This window comes from Pristiophorus japonicus, chromosome 5 (assembly GCF_044704955.1).
Source record: "Pristiophorus japonicus isolate sPriJap1 chromosome 5, sPriJap1.hap1, whole genome shotgun sequence".
Classification (NCBI taxonomy): Eukaryota; Metazoa; Chordata; class Chondrichthyes; family Pristiophoridae; genus Pristiophorus; species Pristiophorus japonicus.
Genome location: NC_091981.1, coordinates 227,671,261 through 227,689,787, shown reverse-complemented (window position 1 = coordinate 227,689,787; position 18,527 = coordinate 227,671,261). Strand labels below are relative to the sequence as shown.

Genomic DNA, 18,527 nt, shown 5'->3' with positions numbered 1-18,527 from the left:
AGATTAAAGTCTGGACAAATAAAGACCCGCTACAGTCTTTAGTTCAGAAATGTGACCTGAATGGGGACTGGGCAGCCACGTACGGGGCATGCCCTGAGGAATTTAAACCGTTTCATAGGCGCAAGGATGAACTCTTGATTCAGGCCGATTGCCTACTGTGAGGAAACCGAGTAGTCATGCCCCAGAGGGGCAGATAGGTGTTTATCAGAGAACTTCAAAATGAGCACCCGGGCATGGTCATGGTGAAGGCAATTGCCAGGTCACACATTTGGTGGCCAGGGATAGATCCTTTGTGTTCGCAGGTGCAACGCGTGTGCTCAGCTGGGCAACGCACCCAGTGAAGCCCCCCTTAGCCCCGGTCCTGGCCTGCCAAGCCATGGTCACGCATCCATGTGGACTACGCAGGACCTTTAATGGGAAAAATGTTTTTATTTGTCGTAGACGCCTACTCCAAATGGATTGAGTGTGCCATTTTAAATTCAAACACATCCTCTGCCACGGTAAAAAGTCTACGGGCAATGTTCGGCGCCCATGGTCTACCGGATGTCTTGGTCAGCGACAATGGCCCGTGCTTCACAAGCACTGAATTCCAAGACTTCATGGCAGACAATGGAATCAACCATGTCAGAACGGCACCATTCAAGCCGGCCTCAAACGGCCAGGCGGAATGAGCAGTGCAGATAATCAAACAGGGGATGCTCAGAATCCAAGGGGGTTCCCGACAAAGCCACTTATCATGCCTTCTGTTGGCCAATAGATCCTGACCACACTCGCTCACAGGAGTTCCATCCGCAGAGCTGCTAATGAAAAGGATGCTCAAAACCAGATTATTCCTTATATACCTGACTATGAAAGAAATTGTTGAGAGCAGGCATCAGTCACAATGTGACTACCATGACAGGAATGCGAGGGCGTGATGTATTGATGCCAATGACCCTGTTTTTGTCCTTAATTATGCTGAAGGGCCTAAATGGCTTGCAGGCAGTGTGATTGCCAAAGAGTGGAATAGGGTTTTGGTAGTTAAACTTACCAATGGAAAAATCTGTCGCAAACACGTGGATGAAACAAAAAGGAGGTTCAGCAACCCCATAGAAGAAGCAGAGGAAGAACACGATGTAGAGTTTACTCCACCACAGATGATTGAACACCGGAACCAAGTGGAGGAGAGCCCAGTCACTGTGGGCAGTCCGGACAGGCCTGAAGCACCGCAAACAGCAGACACTCAGGCCAGCGCCCAACAACCGGAGCCCCAACTCAGGCGCTCTACAAGGGAGCGTAAACCACCAGAGAGACTTAACCTGTGATCCCAATAAGACTTTGGCGGGGAGGTGATGTCATGTATTCAACTATCATTGCAACCCATGTATAAGCTGACCTAAGTTGTACACCTTGAGAACATTGACCACTAGGGGGTGAACTTGTGGGAGACACTCCTAACCTGGACTCTCAGGTATAAAAGGGTCTTGGTAATAAAGGTAATTGGTCACAGAGTGACCTTCTCTCAAGTATGGGCCTCGTGTGCATTTATACTGTATGGTAAGGATATATTACTTATGATGGATGAGGACACCGTGGATAACTCCCTACTCTTCTTTGAAATAATGCCATTGGGTCCATTACATCCACCTGAGAGAGCAGCCTTGGTTTATCATCTCATCTGAAAGCCAGCACCTCAAACAGTGCTGCACTCCCTCAGTACTGCACTGGAGTGTCAGCCTAGATTTATGAGCTCAATTCTCTGGAGTGGGACTTGAACCCACAACCTTCTGACTCAGAAGCAAGAGGGCTGCTAATTGAGCCACAGTTGATACTTATGACTGAACTCATACAAGCTCAGCTTGCTGCCACGGCTGGGTTTAACAGTGTTGAAAGGGGCTTGCTGGGTGTCACATCAGTCCAGCAGTCTGCCCCAAGGGACTGGTAGATGCCGAACCTGCTGTCCTCTCTCAGGATTTGTACTCCCACCACTGCCGCTCTGCCAGTGCTCTTGCTGTTGCTTGTCAGCCAGCCAGCTAGCATCCACAGATTCATCGCCACTCCCTTGGGGCAGCGCCTCAGCAATCCTAGTAATCTGCTGGAGTACAGACTGCTGCCACCCATGCTGAGATGGTGCAGTCCAAAACTGGGTCTATTAGGCCCAGAATTCCACGAGGTCATCCTGCAAGGCCATTTGCAGTCTCCCCCTCTGAAAGTCAGCAGCTCACCAGCATGCTGCAGCCAGTGGGGTGGCACTTTGTAGGAGCACGAGACAGGCAAAGGCACATCAGAGACAGGCACTAAGGGAATGCACAAGGGTGATTAGTTGATTTTTTTTTGTGTTATATTGGTTGGATATATGCATAAAGTTGGATTGGAATGTTTGATTCGTGGTGGCTATTAATTCAGCATTGTGGCGAAGAGAACACTGTGATGATCAGTAACAGAGGGAAGGTAAGGTGTGAGACCAATGTTCCATCTAAGCATGCCACCCAGCTGTTTGCAGGTGCAGTGCAACCCAGGAGTGCTGTCGGGCTCCTCCAGAATGGTACAGACAGTGGAGCCAATGGTCGGAGGTGGGAGCTCGAGGTGTGGGTGAGGACTACATAAGGCCCAGCGGCTGCGAGAGGCGGCGGCAGATCGGAGGCGGGAGCTCGAGGTGCGGGGGAGGACTACATAAGGCCCAGCGGCTGCGAGAGGCGGCGGCAGATCGGAGGCGGGAGCTCGAGGTGCGGGAGAGGCCTACATAAGGCCCAGCGGCTGCGAGAGGCGGCGGCAGATCGGAGGCGGGAGCTCGAGGTGCGGGGGAGGACTACATAAGGCCCAGCGGCTGCGAGAGGCGGCGGCAGATCGGAGGCGGGAGCTCGAGGTGCGGGGGAGGACTACATAAGGCCCAGCGGCTGCGAGAGGCGGCGGCAGATCGGAGGCGGGAGCTCGAGGTGCGGGAGAGGCCTACATAAGGCCCAGCGGCTGCGAGAGGCGGCGGCAGATCGGAGGCGGGAGCTCGAGGTGCGGGGGAGGACTACATAAGGCCCAGCGGCTGCGAGAGGCGGCGGCAGATCGGAGGCGGGAGCTCGAGGTGCGGGGGAGGCTTACATAAGGCCCAGCGGCTGCGAGAGGCGGCGGCAGATCGGAGGCGGGAGCTCTAGGTGCAGGAGAGGCCTACATAAGGCCCAGCTTGTGCAGTTCCAGCCGGGAGAAAAAGCAAAAAAGAAGTAGAAAGAAATCAAAAGGTGACGTCACAGCCAAAGGGATATGTGATTGGCTGGTGATTGGTGAGTAGCTTTTCTTTTTCTTTTTTATATCACTAAGTAACCTGTTAACAGTGTTGTCGCCAAACTAATTTATCTAAGGGTTAAGTCATGGCAGGAGAGCTCGGTCATGTGATATGCTCCTCCTGTACCATGTGGGAACTCAGGGACACTTCCGGTGTCCCTGACGACTAGGTGTGCAGAAAGTGTATCCGCCTCCAGCTCCTGACGGACCGCGTTGCGGAGTTGGAGCTGAGAATGGATTCACTCTGGAGCATCCACGATGCTGAGAATGACGTGAGTAGCACGTGTAGCGAGTTGGTCTTACCGCAGGTGAAAGGTCCACAGCCAGATAGGGAATGGAAGACCAGCAGGAAGAGCAGTGCAAGGAAGGTATGCAGGGGTCCCCTGCGGTCATTCCCCTGCAAAACAGATACACCGCTTTGAGTACTGTTGAGGGGATGATTCATCAGGGGAGGGCAGCAGCAGCCAAGTTCATGGCACCGTGGCTGGTTCTGCTGCACAGGAGGGCAGGAAAAAGAGTGGGCGAGCGATAGTGATAGGGGATTCAATTGTAAGGGGAATAGATAGGCGTTTCTGCGGCCGCAACCGAGACTCCAGGATGGTATGTTGCCTCCCTGGTGCAAGGGTCAAGGATGTCTCGGAGCAGGTGCAGGACATTCTGAAAAGGGAGGGTGTACAGCCAGTTGTCATGGTGCACACTGGTACCAAAAATATAGGTAAAAAAAGAAATGAGGTCCTACGAGATGAATTTAAGGAGCTAGGAGCTAAATTAAAAAGTAGGACGTCAAAAGTAGTAATCTCATGATTGCTACCAGTGCCACGTGCGAGTCAGAGTAAGAATCGCAGGATAGCTCAGATGAATACGTGGCTTGAGCAGTGGTGCAACAGGGAGGGATTCAAATTCCTGGGGCATTGGAACCGGTTCTGGGGGAGGTGGGACCAGTACAAACCGGACGGTCTGCACCTGGGCAGGACCGGTACCAATGTCCTCAGGGGAGTGTTTGCTAGTGCTGTTGGGGAGGAGTTAAACTAATATGGCAGGGGGATGGGAACCAATGCAGGGAGACAGAGGGAAACAAAATGGAGACAGAAGCAAAAGACAAAAAGGAGATGAGTAAAAGTAGAGGGCAGAGAAACCCAAGGCAAAAAAAAAAGGGCCACTGTACAGCAAAATTCTAAAGGGTCAAAGTGTAATAAAAAGGCAAGCCTAAAAGCTCGGTGCCTCAATGCGAGGAGTATTCGGAACCCAGGAGAGGGCTCTGAGCTAGTTAGAGTTGGTGAGAGCTCAGATGAACAGGACCCCAAGAAAGAATGCAAAAGGCAGGAGGCAACAGAGCAGAGTAGCACTGGGGTAAGTGTAAACCACAAGGTGATAGGAAGGGACAATATGTATGAATATAAAGGGGCTGCAGGAGGGGTCAAAACTAAAAATCATGGTTTAAAAACTAGTTTTAAAACACTCGACCTAAACGCGCGCAGCATTCGAAATTAAGTAAATCAGTTGACGGAACAAATCATTACAAATGGATATGATTTGGTGGCCATTACAGAAACGTGGTTGCAGGGTGGCCAAAACTGGGAATTAAACATACAGGGGTATCTGACAATTCGGAAAGATAGACAAGAAGGGAAAGGAGGTGGGGTAGCCAATTCACTAAATATATTCAAAAAGGAGTCAGATGAAGTCCTTACTACTAGGGGGATCAAGGGGTATGGCGAGAAAGCAGGAATGGGGTACTGAAGTTGCATGTTCAGCCATGAACTCATTGATTGGCAGTGCAGGCTAGAAGGGCCGAATGGCCTACTCCTGCACCTATTTTCTATGTCTATGTTTCTTAGCTCTGTTAATAAAGGATGATATCAGGACAGTTGTGAGACGATATTGGCTCCAATGAACAAAATGTTGAATCATTGTGGCTGGAGATTACAGATAGTAAGGGGTAAAAGTCACTAGTTTATAGGCCCCCAAATAATAACTTCATGCTGGGGCGGACAATAATCAAGGGAATAATGGAGGCATGTGAAAAAGGAACGGCAGTAATCATGGGGGATTTTAACCTACATATCGATTGGTCAAATCAAATCGCACGGGGTAGCCTTGAGGAGGAATTCATAGAATGCATACGGGATTGTTTCTTAGAACAGTATGTTACAGAACCTACAAGGGAGCAAGCTATCTTAGATCTGGTCCTGTGTAATGAGACAGGAATAATAAACAATCTCCTGGTAAAAGATCCTCTCGGAATGAGTGATCACAGTATGGTTGAATTTGTAATACAGATTGAGGGTGAGGAACTAGTGTCTCAAACGAGCGTACTATGCTTAAACAAAGGGGACTACAGTGGTGAGGGCAGAGGTGGCTAAAGTAGACTGGGAACACAGACTAAACAGTGGCACTATTGAGGAACAGTGGAGGACTTTTAAGGAGCTCTTTCAGAATGCTCAACAAAAATATATTCCAATGAAAAAGAAGGGCGGTAAGAGAAGGGATAACGAGTCATGGATAACCAAGGAAATAAAGGAGAGTATCAAATTAAAAACCAATGCGTATAAGGTGGCCAAGGTTAGTGGGAAACTAGAAGATTGGGAAAATTTTAAACGACAGCAAAGAATGACTAAGAAAGCAATAAAGAAAAGAAAGCTAGATTACGAAAGTAAACTTGCGCAAAACATAAAAACAGATAGTAAAAGATTTTACCGATATATAAAACGGAAAAGAGTGACTAAGGTAAATGTTGGTCCCTTAGAAGATGAGAAGAGGGATTTAATAATGGGAAATGTGGAAATGGCTGAGACCTTAAACAATTATTTTGCTTCGGTCTTCACAGTGGAAGACACAAAAACCATGCCAAAAATTGCTGGCACTGGAATGTGGGAAGGGAGGACCTTGAGATAATCACTATCACTAGGGGGGTAGTGCTGGACAGGATAATGGGACTCAAGGTAGACAAGTCCCCTGGTCCTGATGAAATGCATCCCAGGGTATTAAAAGAGATGGCGGAAGTTATAGCAGATACATTCGTTATAATCTACCAAAATTCTCTGGACTCTGGGGAGGTACCAGCGGATTGGAAAGCAGCTAATGTAACACCTCTGTTTAAAAAAGAGGGCAGACAAAAGGCAGGTAACTATAGGCCGGTTAGTTTAATATCTGTAGTGAGGAAAATGCTTGAAGCTATCATTAAGGAAGAAATAGCGGGACATCTAGATAGGAATAGTGCAATCAAGCAGATGCAACATGGATTCATGAAGGGGAAATCATGTTTAACTAATTTACTGGAATTCTTTGAGGATATAACGAGCATGGTGGATAGAGGTGTACCGATGGATGTGGTGTATTTAGATTTCCAAAAGGCATTCGATAAGGTGCCACACAAAAGTTTACTGCAGAAGATAAAGGTATGCGGAATCAGAGGAAATGTATTAGCATGGATCGAGAATTGGCTGGCGAACAGAAAGCAGAGAGTTGGGATAAATGGGTCCTTTTCGGGTTGGAAATTGGTGGTTAGTGGTGTGCCACAGGGATCGGTGCTGGGACCACAACTGTTTACAATATACATAGATGACCTGGAAGAGGGGACAGAATGTAGTGTAACAAAATTTGCAGATGACACAAAGATTAGTGGGAAAGCGGGTTGTGTAGAGGACACAGAGAGGCTGCAAAGAGATTTAGATAGGTTAAGCGAATGGGCTAAGGTTTGGCAGATGGAATACAATGTCGGAAAATGTGAGGTCATCCACCTTGGAAAAAAAAACAGTGAAAGGGAATATTATTTGAATGGGGAGAAATTACAACATGCTGCGGTGCAGAGGGGCCTGGGGGTCCTTGTGCATGAATCCCAAAAAGTTAGTTTGCAGGTGCAGCAGGTAATCAGGAAGGCGAAAGGAATGTTGGTCTTCATTGCGAGAGGGATGGAGTACAAAAGCAGGGAGGTCCTGCTGCAACTGTATAGGGTATTGGTGAGGCCGCATCTGGAGTACTGTGTGCAGTTTTGGTCACCTTACTTAAGGAAGGATATACTAGCTTTGGAGGGGGTACAGAGACGATTCACAAGGCTGATTCCGGAGATGAGGGGATTACCTTATGATGATAGATTGAGTAGACTGGGTTTTTATTCATTGGAGTTCAGAAGGATGAGGGGTGATCTTATAGAAACATTTAAAATAATGAAAGGGATAGACAAGATAGAGGCAGAGAGGTTGTTTCCACTAGTCGGGGAGACTAGAACTAGGGGTCACAGCCTCAAAATACGGGGGAGACAATTTAAAACCGAGTTGAGAAGGAATTTCTTCTCCCAGAGGGTTGTGAATCCGTGCAATTCTCTGCCCAAGGAAGCAGATGAGGCTAGATCATTGAATGTATTCAAATCACAGATAGATAGGTTTTTAACCAGAAAGGGAATTAAGGGTTATGGGGAGCGGGCGGGTAAGTGGAGCTGAGTCCACGGCCAGATCAGCCATGATCTTGTTGAATGGCGGAGCAGGCACGAGGGGCTAGATGGCCTACTCCTGTTCCTAATTCTTATGTCATTATGTTCTTATGTATGATGTTTCGTGTGGCAGTATGGCTCTCGTTGTACACATGCTGGCCACATGTGGTTGGGTTGTGGAGCGGAGTCATGAGCCAGGTGGTCGAGGGATAGCCCTTGTCTCCCAGCAGTCAGCCTCTGTTTGACAATGTGACTCAAAGACTGAGGGAACAGCAGACTGGCACATAATAAAAGCATGATGACGGCTGCCAGGATACCGGGCATTCACCATCATGATGTGCTGAGCATGGTCGCATAGCAAATGCACAGCTGATGCTGGCAGACGTGCTTCCTGTTTGCAGCCTTGAGAAGTTTTGCATTGGTGATGTATAGAGGTAGACTTTATCTTACAGACTGAGGGCTTATCAGACTCCTGGGAAATTTTACCCACACTCAGTATTGTGTCTGTAAGCACTCAAGTAATGACTCCATGAGGTAAGGTATTGCACTTGAACTGTTGTGACCTTAGTCCATTTATTGCAGCTCCTGAATGAGGGTACAGTGAGGTGAGCTCCCTTTTATACTTGGTTACCTTCTTTGTGCAGGTGACCCCCTAGGTCTCCACCAGTTGCACCCTCTGGTGGTACAGGCATAGTGTATACAATGTGACGATACATTCAGTGGTCTTCTGTAACTGTACATTGAGTGTACAGGGTATATACATATATTATACATACGCAACATTCAGATTAAGGGGTTCTTATTTATCATTGTTCATTCTATTCATGAGGAGAAGGTGGTAAAGAGGTTAGGGGAAAGGAGAATGAAGCATATTCTGAGGAAGATGCAGCCCAGTAGATACTAACTCGTCCAATTGGAGTCATAGTCCATGAGTGAGGAGCTCTGTGTGAGAAGTAAATTAATCCATCTGATGGCATAAGGCATCAGAACTGATGCCCATTTAGAACTGAGATGAGGAGGAATTTCTTCTCTCAAAGGGTCGTAAATCTATGGAATTCTCTGCCCTAGAGAGCTGTGGAGGCTGGGTGATTGAATATATTTAAGGTGGAGATAGACAGATTTTTGAAAGATAAGGGAGTGAAGGGTTATGGGGAGCGGGCAGGGAAGTGGAGCTGAGCCCAAGATCAGATCAGCCATGATCTTATAGAATGGCAGAGAAGGCTCGAGGGACTGAATGGCCTACTCCTGCTCCTATTTCCTATGTTCCTATATTCCACCCCAACCTGGAGCAGAAATTTCATTGGCAACAAACCTAACAGAAATTGGTCCTGCCTTAAAATCTAACCTTCAAAATTGAGAAGCCCCTGCATTACGCCTGTATTTTGCCAACATCAACATGGATGTTCAGCCTTGTCTTCCTTACTTTTTAGTTCCTGATTATCTGATTTTATGCTTTTAGGTTTTCTGAAGATGATTTTATTAAACTAGTCAAGGAAATTCAGAAATGTGAGTGGAAAAAGAATCCTGAAGAGCACACAATTTTAAGGTAATTTTCCGATGTCAAACTTAAGTAGTGCTGTACAGTTACAATATTGTAGTTCCTTAGAATTTGCTCAGGGAGAACAATTTTTGAAAATGAAGTGGTTGTAATCTAGTCTAAAACAATTTGTGTTTCTATCTGTGTGTTATACAAATATTATTTTGTAATGCTTCTTTTAAGGAAAAAGAATGCTGTGTATACGCTATAATTTTAATCTCTATAATTATAGTTTGCCAAATCTCTTTTCACACTTTTAAGCTGACTGGGTTTAAGGAAATTCGTTATAATGCTGTCCCAAGGGTTGCAGATCCATAGGTGTTTATTGGGTGTGTATATGACATAGCTTTCTTTAGTCTGAACTTGAAACTAAATTAGTATCTATCCATCTTCTATCTATCAACAGTTCCATAGAGGTTACTAATTATGTGTATCATCTACTTGTAGACCTTTCCTATTATGCCTTTTCTATCCTGTATTTTGCAACACACTTATCAGTCATGCATATGTGCAATGCCTGTCTCATTTAACATGTTGTGCCAGATCTACTCACCTGTGAGCCCAGTAATCTGGGCAGCTGGAGGTTGCTGTTCCACAAGTTTTCCTGTTTACAGTCATTTATCCCATTGCTGCTTGTGGCACTTACTGTGCACAAATTTGCTGCCACAGTTGTCTACATAACAACAGTGACTATGCTTTAAATTGGCTGTAAAGTGCTTTGAGGCATCCGGAGGATGTGAATGGGGCTATGTAAATACAAATATTTCCTTCTTCTGCTTTCTTAAAATTAGAAACATGGTCAAAATGCTACCATTGCAGATTCACCTCAATTTATTCAATTAAACTCATCTGGGAACTTATATTTCATGCCTCTCCACTGTTCGTGCTATGGACCTCCCTGCTTCCCATAGGTTTCTGCTCACAGTGCACCTGTTGGCTTCCAAATTGATTGCTGTAGATCAGCTTTACTTGTAAGGTTCTTAGACTTGACACCAATTTCTTACTGGCAAATAATCGACCGAGTCTTGATACACTCAAATGCCTTATGCAGAGAAATAAACAATATTACCTGATTTAATTGTGGATTCGTAACCTTCGATGATTCTTTTGTTCTTATCTCTCTCTATGAATTGTAAAGGAAAGATTAAGATCTGTATTGGGCTCTAGTCACGTATACCATCCTTGTAACCTTGATGATTCATTTTGATGTGATTGGAGTTTTTCAGTTTTTTGAACTGATCTGTTTATCATTGCCTTGTTTGTGTGTGATATAGGCTATCTCTTAGCTGGGAGACCATTGGCCCCTTATTCATCATTCCTTGCTAACAAAAGATCTCTTCTTGCTGACAAAATGTTTTCTTGCTAACTGTAATCCGTACCCTGAAAGATTCTGGGAATGAGCAACTTTGACGACTATATTATTTCTACCTATAGTACAAGGGCCGCTGGAAAGCTGGTGCTCCCCCTACCTTTTTGGGGCCTTTAGCGCCAAAACGTTTTCGTGGTTGGGCTACCCCACATCATCTCCAAAAGTGAATAAATGGGTTCCAGCACTAATGAACCCTTCCAAAGTGGATTTTTCAGCGGTGTGGCTGTCTTAATTTGAGCATTATCACCACTGAGAAATTCAGCATGCAGATAAGGATTTCTAATGAGCCAGTTGCTCCCTAGTCTTTTTGAAGGCCAGTGTTTGCAGCAAGGCCCTGAGGGGTGGAAGGAGTTTGGAAGGATGGCTGGTATAAGAGGTGCAAGGAGAGTCAACAGGTTCACTGATATAGAGCTGGAGACACTGATGGACGGTGTTGAGGACAGAAGAAGAAAACTGGTTCCTGACGTGGGGAGACCTGGCAGACCGCCAGTACATAATGCATGGAAGGAGTTTGCAAGGGAGGTGTCAGGCACCTCCGTATATGTGAGGAAGCACCCGCCCAAGAGGTTGCTGGCCAGTCTGCACCCAGCCCTTGTAGGGGGTGGTGTGTGGGGTCAGGTTCACCTCTGACCTTCTGAGCAACTCGAATCGCACCCAATCCCTGGGTTCTAGACTCTGGATTTATTTGGGGGATGTGATAAAGTGCAAGAGACTACTGGTTTTGTGCAAAAGAACTTCAATTTTATTAAAGACAAGAAAGTACAATGTCAAACTTATAATCATTCAAGTAAAGAACAGTACACCACACATTCAAAGGGGTTACAGTAAGTAATACACCTCCCACCTCCCAATGCCTAACACTGACTAGGTTAAACTACAGGGTAAACAGGGATTATGCTCAACCATCCTTTACTGGTAATTGGCGGTCATTCGCGATTTCGGGGTTCGCTGGATTCTGTAGGTTCTGCTTGCCGTACCCCGAATGTCGTAGAAGACTTCTTGCTGTACAATCTTAAGTTGGGTGGTGTCCGCTGATGCGGTAGGGGGCGTTTTGGACTTATGGGGTAAGTACCCACTTTCTTTCATTAGAAATAGGTTTCAAAGTCTCTTTAGGTAGTGTTTTCACCTGTTGGTAGTTAGGCCTAGGTTGTAGAGTAGAAACTTTCGATTCTTCGGTTTCTTCCTTGCGAAGTTTTGTTTCAAAGTTGATCGATTGCGGTATTTTTGGTGGTACCACGTTGGCTGTGGTCAGTTGATGCCGCGATGGTGATGTTCTTCCTTCCTTTTCGATTGCAGAACATCGAGGCTGGAGAAGCTAGTTAAAACTGCTGCGGTGGTCTCTCTCCCTTCTTGATGCTCTATGATGCTATGCTGCTGTATGCATACCTTCTGCTAAGCGTCCCGAGCAGTGCCTTCTGAAGCGAAGCATAAGCATACCCTTTGTAAAAGCAGGGCCCAGTTATACCTTTGGACCTGTTCTAATCTTCGCGCCAAATCAGCCCTGAGTATTTGTTTAATTTTTGGCCGGCTTGATATTTCTTTGTCATGTTTTGGCGGGCCCATTAAATGTTTAACCTGTCTCGGATGTGTCGATCTTTTAAATCTGATTCTTGATGGAAATATTAGCTTTGGTATTTGCAGTGTCTGTCTGTGCTTGGGTTTTTCATGCGGCCTGGATGCGCCAAAGTTATTATGTATGTGCTGGAATGGTTCTCCAGATCGGGATGATGGCCAGCTATCTCTGGGTCAATTGTTGCTATGCTAATTCTCCTGGGGAGAAGGGTTTTTGAGTATACACAATTCTCCAGACAATTTGCTTTAGTTTCAATACCCCAGACAGCTTCAATACTCAAAACTGGCTTCTTTGACGGATAGTTATCCTTTAGTTCTTTAGCCCTTCCCAGACCCAATCTGCCTTGTAAAATCCCAAATTCGATTAAAGTTCGTAGTTTCTTCCATGCGCAATTTAGGATCTCAAACTTTCTGGTAGATAGTTCCAAATTAAATTTCCTTTCCAATGAGTCCAAACACTGGGGAGGGGGGTGGGGAGGGGGTGCTGGATTGTTCACATGAATTTTGCAACCCTTCAGTCCCCCTTGTGACACTTTACATACTTGAGTGTCATGCTAGGTGAGCAAAATTCCTCATCTCCCGAGAGTCAACCTTCCCTGTATTTACCTAGCTAAAACTTTAACGTGAATCCCCCTTTGAAATGCAATGTAGTTTACAGACAAATACAGTCATTTCAATTCTGTTCTAGAGGAGGTCCAACACCCCTCCATCATTCTGTTTTTACAATAAAATAAAAGTACATAGTCAAACACAATTTTAATTACTGTAAAATAAAGGTACATAGTCAAACACATTTTTAAGTAACATTCTTACAACACCCGATTTCTGTGGTTTTACAGCAGGTAAATATTAAAACAAATCAAACATGGTAGTATGGTATCACCCCTCCCTGTGCGATCCCCAAGTTTGGCCAGGGAGCGTACAGCACCCCTTGGTGCCTGACCTGACGACCTCTGCGTTTCACTTGGCAAATGAGACACTAAGTAAAGAATAATCGCAAGCTGGCAGATAACTAAAACGTGGGAATCTATTCTGATCCCGGCAGGAACTTCTATATTTCTGAAAATGTCCCACCAAAGCGGAATTGTGATCTCTAGAATTTTTCTCCCTATCTCAATTGTTTTCTGTTCCAGCGTATAGAAATGTTTTTGTGAGATTACCACAGCATCTAGCAGAGCGGTAAGCTGTTCGGGTAGAGGGGGAATTTCATAGCCAAAGTGTGCAACATAATCCTGCAGGTTTGTGATGTTTTCTCTCACAGTGAGGTGAACAGTGGAGGGTTCAGGAATGGGGACAATCTGTTCCTGGGCCACTTAAACTGCTGCCTCAGGTTTAAGGTCAAAACTGCTGTCACTCACTGGACACCAGAAGTGTCCATGCTGGTAGTGGGGCGCACTGGTGCTGACACAATGGACCCAAGTTTCCACATGATTTGCGCCTGATTTTTAGGAGCAACTGGTGGAGAACGGACTATCTTAGAAATCGCAATTCTCCACATTTTTTTTTCTGCAGTTCTAGTCAGTTAGAACAGTTTCACTTTGGAACAGAATTTTTTCTTCAAAAGGGGGCGTGTCCGGCCACTGACGCCTGATTTCAAAGTTTCCACAGTGAAAACGTACTCCAAACTAACTTAGAATGGAGCAAGTGAAGATTTTTGTAGAACTGAAAAAACCTGTTCTATACATTAAAAAATCAGGCGCAGGTTACAAATTAGGCGTCCAGAACGAGGTGGGGGGGGGGGAAGTCATTAAATTCTACAATAAATCCTTATTTATACTTATACAAATATTATACAAATAAATCCAACCTGAATAAAAATTTATAAGCAAAGAAAAGATTAAATAAACCATCTTCCTACCTGTGTGAAAGTGCTTCAGGCAGGGAGAATTCTGCAGGAAGCCTCACAAGTTGAGGCAGCCGTTCGTTCCCGCGGGGGGGGGGAGGAGGAAGCCGCTCGTTCCCGCGGGGGGGGGGGGGGAGGAGGAAGCCGCTCGTTCCCGCGGGGGGGGGGAGGAGGAAGCCGCTCGTTCCCGCGGGGGGGGGGGGAGGAGGAAGCCGTTCGTTCCCGCGGGGGGGGGGAGGAGGAAGCCGCTCGTTCCCGCGGGGGGGGGGGGGAGGAGGAAGCCGCTCGTTCCCGCGGGGGGGGGGGGGGGAGGAGGAAGCCGCTCGTTCCCGCGGGGGGGGGGGGAGGAAGCCGCTCGTTCCCGCGGGGGGGGGGGGAGGAGGAAGCCGCTCGTTCCCGCGGGGGGGGGAGGAGGAAGCCGTTCCCGCGGGATGGGGGGGTGGGGGAGGGAAACGGCTGCCTCAACTTTCTGAGGCTTCCTGCAGCCTTCTCACTGCTGCAAGAAGCCTCAGTGCTGATGTGCTGATGGCAATGTGCTTTTATTAAAAAATGTTCAAAAATTAAACAGCTACAAAGAACTACAAAAATGGCCGAGTGCCAATGTTTCCTTCACACTGCGCATGCGCGAATGCTCCAACGCGCACGCGCAGGGTTGCCGGCAGGAAAAAAACTAATTTAAATGGTACCTGCCCCCTCCCACTTACAAAATCGGCGCGAGTGGTGGCTCCGCCCCCCTGGGCGCCGCGCCAAGCAGACATGGAGCTGCAGGGCGCTCCAGAATCGCGCGTTTTTTTCCGGCGCCGTTTTCGGCGCGAAAAACGGGCGCCCAGCTCGGAGGGGCGCCCGTTTTTTATCGTGTGGAAACTTGGGGCCAATATGTCCCAGCCCCTATGTATGTTACCTGTGGAGGGACTTGGTCTTGTGCCATTACCTCCATGGTACAGTTAATAGGCTGTGCGCCAGCAGCTTTAAACCCACACTGTGATTTAGAATAGGCATTTAAATGCTGGGGACACAGTATTATGGGCCCAAGTTTCCACATGATTTGATCCTGATTTTTAGGAGCAACTGGTGCAGAACGGAATATCTTAGAAATCGGAATTCTCCACACTTTTATTTCTGCAGTTCTACTCAGGTAGAGCAGTTTCACTTTGGAACAGAATTTTTTCTTCAAAAGGAGGCGTGTCCGGCCACTGACGCCTGATTTGAAAGTTTCCACAGTGAAAACGTACTCCAAACTAACTTAGAATGGAGCAAGTGAAGATTTTTGTAGGCTTGAAAAAACCTTGTCTGCACATTAAAAAATCAGGCGCAGGTTACAAATTAGGCGTCGGGAACAAGGTGGACGGGGGGGGGAGGGGGGGAAGGGAAGTCATTAAATTCTACAATAAATCCTTAGTTATACTTATACAAATATTATTCAAATAAATCCAACCTGAAGAAAAATTTATAAGCAAAGAAAAGATTAAATAAACCATCTTCCTACCTGTGTGAAAGTGCTTCAGGCAGGCCTTTCAGTCAGCTCAGCGGTGTGGCGTCGTTCCCGACAACGGGAGGGAGGGGCAGGCAGGCAGCCAAAGATACAGCAGCAGCCTTCGAGCTGTGAGGGGGACTGAGACTATTTGGACAGGGAGAGGCAGCCACATCGACAGTTTTATATTTACATTTGCAGAATGGGTGCTGCATGGACATGTTTATTCTTTGCAGTTGTTCCTACGTTATGTTGTGTTAATGGAACATGAAACAGTTTTAATGAAAAAATATTTTATTGAAAAGTTAACGTCACTCTAATAAAATATTTGTTGTATCAAACTATACTTTTTAATATGACTCTTGAAGATCACTTAAAAACTTTAAGATCACTTATAAACTTGTAAAGTTACAAAAGTTACAAAACACTTTCTATGTGAAAAATGTTACACTCTAAGATCACTTACACTTCAAGATCACTTATTAGATGCAAAATTAAATAATTTACAGAATGTGCGAGCATTTACACTATAAGATCACTTGAAAACCCTGAGATCACTTATAAGTTGTAAAGTTACAAAACTTACAAAACAATTTCAATTTGAAAAATCTTACACTCTGAAGAACACTTAAACTTCAGGATCACTTTTTAGGTGCAAAATTAAATAAGATACAAAAAAAAGTGAGAGCATTTACACTATAAGATCACTTAAAAACCATAAGATCCCTTATAAGTTGCAACGTAACAAAACTTACAAAACAATTTCAATTTGAAAAACGCTACTACAGCTACATCAAGAACAAGAACAAAAGCAGCAAAGAAAGGCTGCAATCATGTCTCATCCATATCTCAGTGAATGTTCACTTCCTCATGGGGGTGTCATTTGATTGGCTGGGCTGTGTGCCCTTATTGCAGCAGCTACCTCAACCAGGCCCATCCTGACGACTTGTGCCAACACTTGCATGCCCTCCCTGATGGCCTGTGCCGACACTTGCATGCCCTCCCTGATGGCCTGTGCCGTCGATTGCACTCCCTCAGACATTCTCTCCCTAAGTTCCCGTGTCATTACTGCTATTTCTCCTGTCAGGGCCGTCAACTCTTCACCTACTGCATTGACGCCACCGATGAGTGATCGGGTAAGCTCATTGGTCTCCATACCCAATGCCACAACCTCAGCCGCATCTGTTGCACGCTGCATCTCAGGAGAGCGTGTCTCCAATCTTCTTCTCCTCTGCCTGGGTCTGCCTCGTGGCACCACTTCACTGGGAGGCGCGGGCACGGACGGTGGGATGCTCGGTGTTGCAAGCGGCACCACTACACAGGGAGGCGCAGGCTGGGACTGTGGGACACTCTGTGTTCCAGACGGCTGAACTGGAGGGAGAGGCTCGGGCTGGAATGGTGGGATGCTCGGTGTTGTAGACGGCAGCACTCGAGTGCGAGCCGTGGGCTGGGATGTTGGACGAATGGGTGTAAACTGCTCCATGATATCAGCAGTAACACTGGGACCCGAAGCGTCGGAATCTAAACCATAGTAGGTGGAACCAGAACCTATGCGAGAGGGAGGCGCAGGCTCGGACGGTAGTGCACTGACTGCAGAATGCTGCATTATACCAGCAGCACCACTGGGACCCGCAACATCGGAAGCGAAACCATGGATGGTGGGACCAAGATCTATGCTAGGGGTTGAAACTCTGATGCCCCTTGATGGGGGCTCATAAACATTAAATTGGAAGCTCCCCCCTGCAGACATTTCAGTCATCGCTGCCATCATCCAGTCTGGATCGTCCGTAGCTGGTTGTACTGGTCCTTGTTCTGTACCCTCAGGATCCTGAGGGTTGGCAGCAGCAGCATCGTCATCATCATCATCAGCATCATCATGTTCTGCAAAATACATCAGATCAGTCAAATGCTTAACAGCAAGGGAGGGGGCCGGGTGGGTGGCATGAGTACTCTCACACATAGCAGGCCAGGCAGCAGGTTGATTTAAAGGGCCATGATGCATTTTCAGGACTTACCCTCTTCCTCGCTTGCGGGCCCAACTTGTGCTGTACCGATTGCTTTACTCCATGTCCGACTCATCATAGCAGCTACCCTCTGTTCCAAGGGTGTCAGTGGATGCAGATTGGGCATGCCTCCTCCTGTATGAGTTGCCTCCCTTTTGTTGTGGGCCAATTTCTTCTGCAAAGAGTAAAATATAACTTTTTACAGAGTGTGTCAGTCTGCAAGGTGGGCCATACAGATAGCCAGCTTAAAATTACGATTAAATAAAAAATGGGAAATATTACTTACACTAACTACTTGACCAAGGTCGTGCCATTTCTTTTTACACTGGCTTCCAGATCTCCTGGTATGCACCACTGCGCAGTAATCTTCTGCAACTTAGTTCCAGCGTTTCTTCATTTCTTTTGGTGGCACTTTTATGCGACCTCTGTTGCTGGTATCTAGCTCCTGCCATCTCTGCTCAATTACATTCACTAATATCTCAACTTCCTCATGGAAGAAATTCTTTGTTCTTGGTGGACGTTGATCCATTGCAAAGTTGAATTGGCACTTTTTTTTCTCCAAACACAGTCCTTAATTTGCATGCACCAATGCAGCACGGGTTCTGCAAGTTTAGCAGTGAAAAGCTGAACTCACTGATTTCAGCAGGTGATTTATTCAGCAGTGCTGCTAAAAGCACTCCCTCACACACAGAAATATCAAGAAAATTAAAATACAAGCCTTTGCAGGGGTCCAAGAACAAATCTTCACGTTTTCTGCAGCACTTTCTAAAATGGCCGAGTGCCAATGTTTCCTTCACACTGCGCGTGCGCGAACGCTCCAACGCACACGCGCAGGGTTGCCGGCACGAAAAAAACTAATTTAAATGGTACCAGCCCCCTCCCACTTACAAAATCGGCGCGAGTGGTAGGCTCCGCCCCCTCTGCGCCACGCCAAGCAGACATTGAGCTGCAGGGCGCTCCAGAATAGCGCGGTTTTTTTCAGGCGCCATTTTCGGCGCGAAAAACGGGCGCCCAGCTCGGAAGGGCGCCCGTTTTGCTGTGTGTGGAAACT

At 46.5% G+C, this 18,527-nt stretch overlaps 1 protein-coding gene across 1 annotated transcript in view; it reads left to right on the top strand.

Annotated features, from left to right (window-relative positions):
* The window catches only part of LOC139264146 (alpha-2,8-sialyltransferase 8F-like), a 102,921-nt gene that overhangs the window by 44,386 nt on the left and 40,008 nt on the right, over positions 1-18,527 (top strand). The window contains exon 3 of the mRNA XM_070880232.1: positions 9,141-9,227. Coding sequence (XP_070736333.1) covers positions 9,141-9,227 — 87 coding nt within the window. The remainder of the gene's footprint in view (positions 1-9,140; positions 9,228-18,527) is intronic.